This window comes from Apium graveolens, chromosome 5 (assembly GCF_009905375.1).
Source record: "Apium graveolens cultivar Ventura chromosome 5, ASM990537v1, whole genome shotgun sequence".
NCBI classification, from domain to species: Eukaryota; Viridiplantae; Streptophyta; class Magnoliopsida; order Apiales; family Apiaceae; genus Apium; species Apium graveolens.
Window position 1 is genome coordinate 267,562,200 of NC_133651.1, and position 14,543 is coordinate 267,576,742.

Here is a 14,543-nt window from a genome sequence, read left to right on the forward strand (position 1 = left end):
TACCAAAGAGCAGTTTCATAATCTTCAGTTGCAAATTGCTGAGTTGAAAGCTTTGGTTGCTAGGGGCAATCTACATTCACTATGAGACACTTGATTATATCTAATCCATCATGTAGTTGTTGGCGACTCTAGCTTGGCAATTCTAGCTTGGCGACTGGTACTTATATTACAATCTGAAAAACACCTTTATTTTGGTTGCATGTATTCTAATTGTAACTTGTAATTGGAAAAGATTATGGATGAATGTCTAGTAGTTCATGTTTGGTGGTTCAGATTTGAAACTATGTAGCTAGTTCTATGTTGGGATGATTGGAGAGTGGGATGTTAATTTGGATGTTTGGAGATTAGAATGCTAATTTAGATGTTTGGAAAGAGATTGGTAAATATTGGAAGCTGAATTCGGTTGTTAATTGTCAATTGTTTGTTTTTCTGGCAATTTTTGGCATCTGTGTTTTTAAATTTTGCATGGATAAAATAGGTGATCAGACATCATTTTATACAAAGCAACTGATTTTAAAAAAAAGTCATTTATCATCATTTTTTAGATAAAACTGATATTAATTTAACACTATAAACATATGTTACAAAATAAAAAAATGATGTATGTCAAAGCTTAATACATCAGTTTTAGTTGAACATTGACATCAGTCAAACCGATGTTAAATACTACAGCTAAAAAAATCTTAAAATAGAAAATCGATGTTATTAAGATTTATAGACATCAGTTGGGCATCAATAGAAATCGGTTTCCAATAAAGAACCGATGTCAAACATTATTTTTACATAGGTTTTAAATGAAAACCGTTGTTAATGGTATTAGTAACATCAGTTTAGTGGTTAAATGAAAAGATTTTGCTTAGCTCACATATATTTAAATTGATAAAAATATCATATTATGATAATATATGAAGATTAAATATGCATGAGAAATTTAATATCAAGTTACAGATATCAGTTTCAAACAAAGAACTAATGTTATATGTCTTATTTAACATCAGTTTAAAACTGATGTTAAAGGGGGGTCTTTAACATCACCCACGAAGACATCGGATTTTTTCATTCATAGACATCAGTTTTTAGCCGATGTCTATTGACATTTTTCTAGTAGTTTCGTGTGTGTGCTTCTTGGACAGAGATGTGACACACACAACAATATATTTTATATGCTTTGAGTATAACGAGCAGACACCAGTCTAATCCAGGTGAGGGTCACTAGATAGTTGTCAAGAATATTCTCCAGTACTTTAAAGGACTAAAGATTTACTTTTGGTGTATGGAGAAAATATAGAACTGGTTGTAAAGGACTACACTGATGCTAGTTTTCGAACCTAATTTTTGGACAGACATGGGTGATTATGTGTCTATGTCTGGTTTATATTTTGTCTAGATATAAGTGATGTTAGCTGGAATAGTTCACAATAAGAATATTGATGATTCTATAATGAAAGACGAATATATTGATGCTTTCGAAACAACCAAAGAGATTATTTGAGCATGTGTTTGGGTGATATTACCTTATTAATAGGATTAATGATCAAGGAGATATATATATATATACATATATATATATATATATATATTAAGTGCATGGTAATGATAATGTTACAGATCCTCTGATTAAGGATTTATCGCAGCAGACACGATGATCATACTAGTTTCATGAGTATTGGATACATGAGTGATTGACTCTAATGCAAGTGGGAGATTGTTAGTGTTTGTTCCCTCGAGACAACACTATAATGGTTTAGTTTAAGACATTTGGATTATTAATATTTATGTTCTATCGATTATTCCTTTTATAATTTATTATTTCTTAATTTAATGCGATATAAATGTTAGATTAATAAATTTTCTTGGAATATGATATAAATTCTATATCTCTAAGTACGTGACTTATAAATGAGATTATGAGAATATTATCAATATTTTTAAAGATCCCTAGTCGAGTATTATTATTAAGGGACAATAATAATTCATTAAGACTGGTGTGTTTGTTGACTGGTGTGTTTGTTGACTGATGATCACATCTCATTGATCATAGGTTTAGTGATACTAAAGTAAAAAACACAGGATATAAATGTACATGATGTTGGACAGACCCAATGTGAGATTCTACATGTCTGTTGTTTCATAAGTAATTTTTACTGTGATAATAATATAATGGTCCTTAGACTTGAAATCATTATATTTTTATACTAGAATTAATATATTTTGATTACATTAAAAGTTACTTTTGACCGGGTAATGATAAAAATGTATTTCAGGTATATATATGAATCGTATGAGAAACATGAATGATCTAGAAAGAATTTAACCCACCTAATTTTAGGAGTAATATTATTGGCCTCTTGTGGGAGCTTGACAATGAAATGTATGGTCGCGCTCAAATATTGATTTGATGTGATATTCTTTTCATTGATCAAGAAAAACTGGATTAAAATATGATGAAGATGACACATTACATTCCTCTAGTTTAATCTATAATATGTGGTTAAAAGGATTATATTACAGTGAATATTATTCACGAAAGGTTTAATCAGTCACCGATTTAATTATTATTACTCGGGTATCAATTATGATTACTAGATGTCGCTCACTGTTTATGATTTTAAATTAGACTTAAAATCCGTTGCCAACGTAATAATAACCTATAAAGTCACACACAAAAAATGCTTGAAAGATTATTTATTTTAAATTAAATCAAAGTAATTCAAATTTTTTATAATATTAATTAAGTTTGACTTAATTAATTAGATAAATAATGATATTCGAATTTAAAATTATGAAATTCATTTGTTAAATAATTAAGTAAGACTTAATTATTATGCACATATGAATTTCGAATTAATAATAACTCATAATTAGTTAAGAGTTATAATTCATTTTTCTACCCTCTATATAATATCTCTTATGTGGCTGATTTTGTACGCAAGACTTTTATTAAAAACCCTAGCCACCAAGAGAGAAGAGGTGGAGATCAAGAAGAAATGATTTTGTACTCATACACATTCAATCCATGCGTTCAAGCATTCGTGTGGATACCGATAGAGCGTAGATTGCGAGAGCGGGAAGCGTGGTGATTGAACAAACATTGGATCTCTACCATTTTTATAGCTTTTCAAGGTAAACAATCTGATCTACGAATTAAATATCTATTTTTCGCATGGATCCTACGGCGGGTTTCGAAAATTCTGGTTTTTCACATTTTTAATTGCAGTTTTCATTGCGTTTTATACCTCGAAACCCTTCACATTATGTTTGTGTTGCACTTAACCTTATTCTCTAAATACTCATTCTTCTACTTAAGGTCATCTAATGCCACTACAAGAAATTCTAGTTCCTCATTCGTTATGGTCAGATTCTCAATCTTAAGAACCACCTTATCATTTTCAAGTTTATATGTAAGCATGCTTGTATGAGCATTATACAATTCTAAAGTATGTTCATGCACATTAGATTTGTATTCAGATTCAGACATATCAATAGTGGTAAGATCAGAAATCCGAGATAATTGTGGTGATTCATTTGTAGAGTCTGCCATAAGAGCAAGATTTACATACTCTTCCTCTACATCTCAATCAGTATCATCCCAGCTTTTTCATTCAGCACTGTATGCTCTCCCTTTCTCGTTGATCACATATGTATTCAGCTTTTGTTTCAGCTTCTCATTCTGTCTCTTGAGCTTCTCATTATGTCTTTTCTTAATGTGTTTGTTAAATCATAAATTACAAAATTCTTTAAACAAAATAAAATGCAAATTACAAATCGCAAAAATTAATAATTTTAATATATGAATATAAAATAGAAAAGAGTAAATTTAAAAATAAGGATTATGGCATTGAAAGAAAACTAAATGATATATACTATTTACCTCGGCGAAATAAAATTATACTAGAGATCTGAGTTAAAAAATAAAATTAAATATAGTTAAATTAATTTAGTTTGGTCGGTATAATGATTTCGGGTTAAAACAAGATTATATGAAAAAAAATCAAAATTAAAAGATAACTAACCATCATTTAAAATTTTTAAATGAACAAATTTCATATTGTAAATTTTTTGATTATTTTAAATAAAGATTTTGGTCAAATATATTTGAAGCTATTTACAAGAATTTCAATGAATGCCATTTATTTTCTAAAGCTTAATCTGTTTAAGTCAAATGACATGTTTGGATATATGAAATAAAATTTGAAAGGAATTTTATTTAAAATCCAAAAAATTCAATTATGATTAAAATTAGAAGATTTGAAATGAAAACTCAATTATTTGAAATCCATCAATTGAGTTATTCTATCTTTGGAAATAAAATCCATATTATCAAATGCAATATGTAGTTATTAAATACTATATCTCCGTTTGGTATTGCTGTTGCACACCGCTATAACAGTTTTTTGCTAAAAAACTGTTACATATCTGTTTTGTAAATTCTAAAAACTATTTGGAAAAACGTTTTTGTTTTTGGTCTAAAAACTGTTGTTAGTAAAAATATGTTCTCCCATACTTTTGGAAAAAACTGTTTTCAGCTTTTGCAGGAAGTATCTTCTAAAAATAAAACTGTTTTCAGGTTTTATAGGAAGTAGCTACCAATTTCACCATCAAATTTTCTCAAAAATATTATGTTTATATATTATATCTCAAAATATGCATAAATTTAAAAAAAATTAACAAACAATTATCTAATTTTCCGGACAACACTTTTTCTACCGGCATTTTAAGGGGCACTTAATGTAACATATTAACGGGAGTGAACGAAATTAGTTTATGCTTGGTAATAATTTGAAGCAACTGTTATGTTGTTAATCTTTTTCAAATAAAAGTAAATAAGCTTACACCCCTACAAGAACCAACACAGGGATCCTATTTCTCCTTTCAATGGTAGCAGCCTACACATGCCTCACGAGAGAAGTGGATGGATGGCGCTTTTGTGTTTTCTGGTTTTTGTTTACTTGCAAAAACTATAATGGCTTTTTTCCCTTCTCGCAAATTTTCCACTAAAACCAGCCTTCTCGCAAAAATAGTTTGATTAAAATATAGTTTTAATCCTGTATTTTTATTTGTAAATGATTTTAACATCTTCAATTCCCACTGCCTTTAAACATCTGATTTCAAAATTCGTGTTTTGGTTACTATGTTAACAATAATGTTTAAAAAAATTTAATAAAGGATTGAAATAATGGTCAAGCTCTTCTGCTCTTGGTAGAGGTCAAGCTCTGGTATGGGAGTGTGGTAAAATATAATGTTTAAAAAGGATTGAAATCAGATTGTGTGTGAATTTAGAAGATAGAGAATAAAATGGGTATATTTGTATTTAATTAAAAGATATATAGGAAATAAAAAAGATGCACGCAGTGTATAAAATACAAGGCACTGTAATAAGAAGAATGGAGAGGGGGGGGGGGATATACGATAAAATGGTGGATTGGACAAGACTAGTCCTGGCTCATTAGCCCCTCATTTCTGGATAAGATAAACCCCCTTGTCCAACCCCAAGCTCTTCCCCCGGTATTTCATAACCCTTGTCCTTGTGTGTGTCTCCCATATATTTCAATTACATTACTTAATTTTAATATGCTACATTTATCAAATATATATACCTGGTTTAATTACCTTGCATGCATTTTTTGGCGAGGTACATAATTTTTGTACTAAAAAATTGACAAAATAAATTACATATTCCTCCTCCATATAAGGTTTAAATATTGTCACACACATATATATATATATTCCTGTATCATCAAAATTCAAATTAAATAATAAAAGTTTGATAATTAATCCATCTGTGAGTAGGAAAAACTAACATATAAAACCCAGCCACTATTAATTCAGTGATTTATAGTTGCAACTGTTGAAGGCAATGGGTAAAGAACATTATACAAATGACAAAACATGATGTGTTTACTTTATGCCTCTGTTCCATTTCCACCACACAGACACACACCTAGATTTTCCCTACAATAATATACTACTAACCATTCTCCAAGCTCAAGATAGCCTTTTAAGCGCACGTTAATTCAACTAGGCTCTCTCCCTCTACAATTTACAATATAATAATCCCCACACACACACAGCCAGCCTCTCCCTCTCTAAACCTACACAATGGAGTCACGAGTTCTCTCCGGTGCAGCAACAATTTCAGGCCTCCCAAAGCTCAGAACTCAAGCAACTAGACTCAACAACAACAACAACGTCACCTTCACAACTGCAACAAATCTCACTGCAGTGAGTGCAGGTGGGAATCTCATATGGGGAAGGCAACTCCGTCCAGCTGTGCTCCTGGAAACTTCTCCTGCAAGAAATCTCAAGCCTGTTTGTGCTAGTGCATCTTCTTCATCTGCTGATAGTGGTGATTCTACGGGGTGAGGTTCGTTTACTGGGTTATAATGAGCCCCCGGGGCTCGAAATGTGTTTGTTTTTGTTTGGACTGACGAGGAAGTGAATGTTGTGTGTGTGCAGGGAAGTTGCTCCTGTTGGGTTCTTGCAGAAGTATCCTGCACTTACTACTGGCTTCTTTTTCTTCATGTGGTGAGTAGTAGATAATCTTATCTTAATGTCATGTTGTTGGTGTTATTTGTTTTTTTTTCAATTTAATTAAATAAATGTTTAAAACAGTTTTGAGTTTCCGATCGTATTTATGTAAAAATTGATCAGTGGTATCCATTAAACAATAAAATCCGAGTTAAGCGTGTTGTGGTCAGGACAACTTTTCAAATTTTGTGTTGGTAAATTAAATCATAACAAATTTAATTGGGCTCGATTTGTGTTTTGAGTCTTATCTAATTATATGACATTATTATAGGTGATCAAACTCAGAATAATATAATTTGTTGAATAAACTTAAAATTAGTATGCAGTCCAGTTCTTCTCAATATCATTATATTCATGTGTACAAATTATACTGAAATTAAAATAAGCGAACAACAAATCGAACAGTATCCCATATTGACTTTACGGGGACCGATATGAAAGTTACAAATCATTAAGGGTTGTGAATAAATTAAGTAGACGAGAAAGCAGGTGATACCGAAGCAAGCTAGTTAGAATTTTATTATTTGTATTATATCGAGATTAGTGTGGTTTGTTAAATTTTGTATTAAGCAGCTATAAATGTGTAACTGCCCTTCCTTATTTTAAATTGTGCAGGTACTTTCTCAATGTGATCTTCAACATACTGAACAAGAAGATCTACAATTACTTTCCTTATCCCTAGTACGTATTTTAATGCACTTGTCAGACTACTAGAGTATACTTTGTTACTGTTAAGTATGCAGCCACTAATACAGGGATCGTTTCGTTCAAGCAACTTTGGACCCGATTAACGGGAATGAGAATAAAATTGTAAATCACAGTTTTATCATCTTTTTTATTGATCAAGAAATTTGAAGTTTGTATTGTAAGAGGCGTAGATTAGCAGTTGTGGTAATGGAAAATGTTGTTTTCTGGGCAGCTTTGTGTCTGTTATTCACTTGGCTGTTGGTGTGGTGTACTGTTTGGGGAGCTGGACTGTTGGCCTACCTAAGCGGGCTGTAAGTGCATTATTTCAACTTTATGGTCTTCAAATTCTATGATGGGCTGTGTCATCAAGTTTTAACTTGAGGATAAATATGTACATATATATATAAGAGCATCTTCAATAGAGATTGTCAAGGGGTTGTCAAATCTTACATGACATGATAATCTTGGTTGTCAACCTATTGACTATTGGAGTAGAATGTTGCCAAGTTGATATAAAATTAAGTAAAAACATAATACTAATATGCATGATGATTTGGCAAGGTTGACAACTATTTTGGCAACCCCCGATTGGAGATGCTCTAAAAGTAATTTACCTGGTTAGTTTAAAATGACAAACTTGTTATTGAAATACAAATACAATTCAAGATTATGATCATATAGAGGTTGTAAACTTCTAGTGTCTTACATGAATGCATTATCACATAGAGGTTGGTTAAAATGACTTGATCCCTAAAGAATGCAGTATCTTCCTTTGTTTTTTTATGTCATTAGCATAATAATAGGCCGAGTTTTACTTATTTTGATTTCGTATGACTAATATATTAATGAATGATGTAAAGAAAAAAAATGGCCTTGCTGGTGTGTGCATGAGAAAGTGGATTGAGTTTATTTTCAAACTGGTTTCTTAAGTTTATTTCATTAATCTGAAATCCAAGCGACTAGATATTCATAGCCTCCATTGGTGACTATACTCCCGTCCTTTTACTCTTTGTTATTAGAGTTTGCACTTTGTAGTGTCCATATATATGATATGATGATATTGATATTTACCAACTTGTAATGGACTGACATATAGGCTTTTTTGTTACTGGTGATTTCTTTTAGCCTATCGACGCAGACCTCCTGAAGTTGCTTATCCCAGTTGCTGTGTGCCATGCTTTAGGTCATGTGACCAGCAACATTTCGTTTGCTGCAGTTGCTGTTTCGTTTACTCATACAATCAAAGGTAATTAAGTTTTTGTATCACATGGAGATGATATGTTTTTTCCTTGTTATTAATGACTACACATTCCTAAGTAACAACATCTGTTTAAATCTTACTCCTACAAAATAAAATTCTTTTTTGAATCAGCTCTGGAGCCTTTCTTCAATGCTGCTGCTTCTCAATTCATACTTGGACAGTCAATTCCCATAACTCTCTGGTTATCATTGGCTCCCGTCGTGCTTGGTATGTCCTTCGTCTCCATTTATTGGTTGGCTCGTGATAACTTTACAGATTAATAATCTTTTATTGGTTGGCTCGTGATAACTTTACAGATAAATAATGAACTTCAACCATGCTCTATATTGATCTAGTTGTTACTCTGAATGTAATTCATCTCAATTCCGTTTTACTGTGCATTTTAATTAAGGGAAAAGTCTAATTTACATCTGGTTCACTAATAGAGAGTCATAAATGTTAACTACAAAGTAGATAGTCAAGCATAAAAAAGATGGTCCATGCCTGGGTTAGGCAAAGGGTTATTGATATATTAATTCTTGTATTTGTCCGAATGCTATTTTATGTATCGGAGAGCTGTGTAGGAAGTCCGCTGGGATTTTTATTTTTATGCAATCTAAATATTGTTCAATCACTGGAGTATTTTGAACTTTCCAAACAGAAATTCTCAGGCTAAACTAAAAAGGTGAAGTAGAAAAAGTTTTGTACATTTCTTAATTTCAGTAATTGCTTGTGCTAAATCTTAAATCAAGTTCATAACTGAGTAAACACAAAAAGAATCAAATTCATGTATTTCCACTTTTTTTGTCCTTTTAGATTCGAAAACTAGTTCAAAAAAGGAAAATGTATAGATGCAAATTATGTAAGGTGACAAGTATACCAATCAACAGCTCACAAAAGGAAACTTGAAAATGAACAAACCCAGAACATGTAATCATTTAAAAAAGTCATATCAGAAGATGCACTAATCAATTAAGTACTGTGGTCGCGAAACTGAATAATGTATGCACGATCAGAGCGCTGTAGCATTGTTACATGATTTAACTCTGGACTGAATGCAGGTGTGTCAATGGCATCACTGACTGAACTCTCCTTTAATTGGTTGGGTTTCATCAGTGCAATGATTTCAAACATTTCCTTCACATACAGGAGCATATACTCAAAGAAAGCCATGGTTATATTCAGAATAAAGCTCTTATGATTCTTAATCTTCAAGCTAATTTGAAGCTATTATTTCTCATGGCTTCTGTTTCTACTGCAGACTGACATGGACAGTACTAACTTGTACGCCTACATTTCTATCATCGCCCTTATTGTCTGTCTTCCACCAGCCCTTATTGTAAGCAGAATTTTTCTTAAAGAATGAGGAGTGGTATCCAACATCAATTCCTTATCCGACAAATTTCTGATTTTAGATATTTGATTGTACAGATTGAAGGACCTGTACTTCTTAAGCATGGCTTCTCAGATGCTATTGCTAAAGTAGGCCTTACAAAATTCGCCACAGATCTATTTTGGGTGGGAATGTTTTACCACCTCTACAATCAGGTACTATGATTGGGCCACCTCGATACTAACTTGTGCTCCCTTCGTTCCCTACTATATTGAATTGATAGGTTAACACAAGTTGCATTGTCTCTGTAATTTCTCGTTCTTAGTGCCATGTGCTATCAGATTAGTGCAGTTACATGTGAAGTCACTTTAGAAATAGCCTCTAGTTTATTCTTCGACTCAATTAGTGTGTACTAAGTTTGTCCAAACAGTTTTCTGTTATCAGCCACTACGATAAAATGTTTGTGGTATGCTTACAACTTCTCTTGATCTGGCTTCTCAGCTAGCAACCAACACCCTCGAGAGGGTGGCTCCCCTAACACATGCAGTTGGCAATGTGTTGAAACGTGTGTTTGTGATTGGCTTCTCAATTGTGGTGTTCGGTAATGTCCATTTCTTTTTTCAGCTGTCTTGTGTTTTTCATTTCAATTTCCCTAAGCAAATGTTCTAGTAATATCTAACAATGCATCAATCTCCACAGGTAACAAGATTTCGACGCAAACGGCTATTGGAACAGGGATAGCAATTGCTGGAGTGGCAATGTACTCATTCATTAAGGCCGGGATTGAAGAAAAGAAACGAGTAAGTTGTTGAAATCAATACTTGTTAGCTAGTCTTGGCTCAATCTTAAAATCTGAACGAAATTACAACTTTAGCATCAGTTCATAAAGATTTGATCACCTAATAAAATTAATCAAATTTAAGGGTTTAATTCTAACACTTTCTGGTGCTTGATGGCTGTTAAGTGTCAAGTGTCCAACATAAAACATGTCCATTTGTCGAATTCAGACAATATTAGCATGCTTTTGGTCTAGAATAAGGTGTTCAAACTTGAGTCAGAATGTCGAACCCATAGGGTAACATATGATGTAATTTAACTTTTCTCATTCTCTTGCAGCAAGCGAAAGCAGCATAAGAAGTGTGAAGAATAGATTTCTTGACATTCATCAAAGTGACGTTGTAGTTTTACCTGTGTTTTTCTTCCAGATAAAGAGATGATAAATTGCTATTGTTGTGAAGTTTTCTTATATATATTTGTTTAATTGGGTGTCAGAGTCCGTACAACGATTGCTAATCACCATGCAATCACTTCACTTTGACCAAAATAATGTATCATTATATCTATCTATTGTAATATAACATTAAGATTTCATCTTGTTTCTATATAGGTAAGAGTAATCCTACCCCATCATTGTACTTCAGAATCTGTATTTCTAAGCTTGAGCAACTACATAATCAGTCGATCATTCGGTACTTTTAGACGGTTGATTCATTTAGGCTTGAAGTTATAGTTGTATGAAATGATTATCTAAGTATGATTAGAGCATCTTCAACAGAGGTTGTCTGCCAAATTTTATGTGGCATGACACCCTTGGTTGCCAACCAACTAGGAGTTGTATGGTTGTCAGGAGGTTGCCTTCCAAGGTTATCAAAACTTACAATTTCCTAAAATAGTTAAAATACATATACAAATCCAAAAAAATTATATCAATAATGCTTTTTTTAGTTTATGAGTCCATTACAATTTAATTTAAGGGATCACATAAATAACAATTAAAGGTTGCTAACTATTGGAGTAGAATGTTTCCATGTTGATATAAAATTGAGTAAAAATAAAATATTAACATATAGATGATTTGACAAAATTGACAACTAATTACAACTCCTTATTGAAGATGTTCTCACAGCCAAATTTATGCAACTATATCCAAATGGCTAATATATCAAATCAGTTGATATCTACCTTTACATGAGCAACATGGTTAGTTTTAAAATCGTTTCGTACCTGGTGAATGTACAAGGAGCCCGGTGTATGGCAGGTTCCCGCTGTATGCCGGATGCCTTTGTTTCAAAATAAATCAAACCAAATATATCCGGTATATTCTACATCAAGTTGGGTCGAGACGATTCTACATAATTCAAGTGATGATTAAAATCATGGATGCACATCCTTGATACACCTACATTAAAGATATTAGCCAAATATTATACATATATTATATGTATAATTGTGATTGTAGTTTTAATGCATATATTATATATTTTTAACATAACTATATAAGATACAATACAAAAAACCGAATAATGATTGTATTTAGTTACTTTTATATCTAGAACTTAATTTAATCGAAGAACTTTCATAAAACCGTTTCTTTGAAAATAAATGAATTCGTGTCTAATAATTTCAACGACAGCAAACCCTACTTACAAGAAAATATAAATATGACTTGTATACAATTTTATCATAATATATTAACATAAATAGGCACACTAATATAATGAAAATAAAGGAATGGATCAACACTATATGCAACTAACACCTCAAAATACAAGATCCATCGATCTAATAAGTCAATCGACTACTCTAATTTGACGCGTGCAAGACCTTCTATCTGATACCATATCTCAATGAAGGTTTAAAATTCTCCAATCTAGTAGGTTATCCAAAGTTTGTCTCGATCTTTCTTTCCTTCTCGCACCCGGCAATATTAAACCTTCTACTCTTCGCACCAGAGCCGATATGTGTCTCCACCGGATATGTGCAAACCATCGCAATCTATATTCCCTTCTTTCTTTATAATAGATGTAACTCGTAATTACCTTCTGAAAAAACCAATCGGCATTCTATCTCACATGACATGGACACAAATCTAACACAACTTCCTCGTATCCAGTTAGGTCACACACACACTGTAGAGGGGGTGAATACAGTGTATAGTACAATTAAATCGAACTTTAATAACTCAAGTAACAGAAAACAAACTTTATTGAAACAATAAACTCTGTTACAGTATGGAACTGTTACCTCTCAGTGATGAACAAATATCACGAGAGCTGCTAGAGTTACAATGAATAATCTTCTCGAATATGATAACACTTATAGTGTAAACCCTATGTCTGTGTTTATATACTACATAGTTACAAGATAATCGCTAATTGATATGGAATATAATTCTGCTTCCTAAAATATATCAATCAGATATCTTTTCTTCCAAGTATTCTATTCTTCATAGAATCCTTCTTCATGCATATCTCTTCTTATGTTTGTCTCGATCTTCTTTCTTTTAATCAGTTGTTGTCCTTATCTGAACGTCCTTCAATACTTAAGCTCGAATATCCATCTTCTGATAATTATCTTCTGATAATATAAGTACTGATATCTGTTATTCCTAATGAACTAACAATGAGATTTACAGAAGGGGGGTTGAATGTAAATCTCAAAACTTTTTCAAGTTTTGAGCAGTTTCAAAGGCTATGTGTTTAAGATAAACAAGTGTATGAATTGCTTTAAGCTAATACAGACAGATATATATTCAAACACTAATGTAAAGAACACAACAGACCTTAAAAACTTTTCTGGTGGATTGTTGTTCCACCAGAGATGGTATTTCAGAAAATCTGTGATTCAAGAAGTTGATCACAGCTGCGTCCTAGTACAAACTAGATAATTTTTCTCTCAAGATTTTTCTAAACAGCTCTGGAAAAAATTCTTGTCTAATTACTAGCTGCTACTTGGTTTATATATCACCAAGTTTACAAGTGAAGACAAAGATAAAAAGTACAATAATAAAATAAGTTCTCCACTTGTTTCTACTCCATTTTACTCCAGTGCATTGTTGACTATTGACTCTTTATGCTAGAGTAGAACGACTGCTTTTTCTGATGTTCCTGAATTAGGCTACCACATCTCAGTTGTCTCTGTCAACCCATGTGCCTCTGTTTGTAGGACAACTACCACTTGTCAACTGCTATTTAACAGAACATCCGTTGAAGCCTTCATCCGTTGATGGCTTTATCCGTTGATGTGTTAGCAGTTAAAGCTCTATCCGTTGATGCACTCATCCGTTGAAGGATGTTATCCGTTGAAGCTTTAGATACATCCGTTGAAGCTTTGTTTCTCATCCGTTGAAGGTCTTTAAGTTATCCGTTGACACCATTTCTTTTATACAAGATTACAAGGCATGAAATATTTACAATTGGCCTTCCTATCTGCATATCCTCTAGTAGTCAACATGACTTATAATTTCCCTCAACATTTAAGAATTATATCTCAAATTCAGAGACTGAAATGTGCTACAACACTAGACTTATTTCTAAGTAAAGCTACACCATCAACGGATAGCCAAAATGGTCTTATCCGTTGAGGCTACAAATACTAGATTTCTACTTAAGTGTTTTGTTAAACATATCATCAAACTAATGCACATATATTCCTAACAATCTCCCCCTATTTATGTCTATAAGAATTGTAGACATAAATTCAAGGTTAACTTGATGATAACAAAACACTTAACAAATATATGAACTGAAACTAAGTAGAAATTTAAAAGTGCTGCAAAAGTGTATGTACTAGAAGGTAATTGAAGATTTACAGTATTTCCAAGGGTGCTCCTCTAGCCTGAGCAAATCATCTTTTTCTTCTTTGTTCCCTGGTTTTCTTTCCTAGCCCTTTGTCATTTTCCTCAATTTGGAGTTGGAGTTGTCTGAAGAATTCAGCTTCATCTTCATCACTGATATCCAACTTAGATTGCATTTC

General features: G+C 32.4%; 1 protein-coding gene across 1 annotated transcript; it reads left to right on the plus strand.

Annotated features, from left to right (window-relative positions):
- Positions 1 to 5,864: 5,864 nt before the first annotated feature.
- LOC141659028 (triose phosphate/phosphate translocator, chloroplastic) lies at positions 5,865 to 11,159 on the plus strand. Its single transcript, XM_074465748.1, has 12 exons — positions 5,865 to 6,359; positions 6,457 to 6,525; positions 7,144 to 7,209; positions 7,448 to 7,526; positions 8,341 to 8,461; positions 8,588 to 8,683; positions 9,517 to 9,629; positions 9,717 to 9,794; positions 9,887 to 10,003; positions 10,290 to 10,389; positions 10,488 to 10,588; positions 10,905 to 11,159. The coding sequence occupies exons 1-12, from the start codon at positions 6,100 to 6,102 to the stop codon at positions 10,920 to 10,922; spliced, it is 1,218 nt and encodes a 405-aa protein (XP_074321849.1). The 5' UTR covers positions 5,865 to 6,099; the 3' UTR covers positions 10,923 to 11,159.
- The last annotated feature ends 3,384 nt before the right edge of the window (positions 11,160 to 14,543 follow it).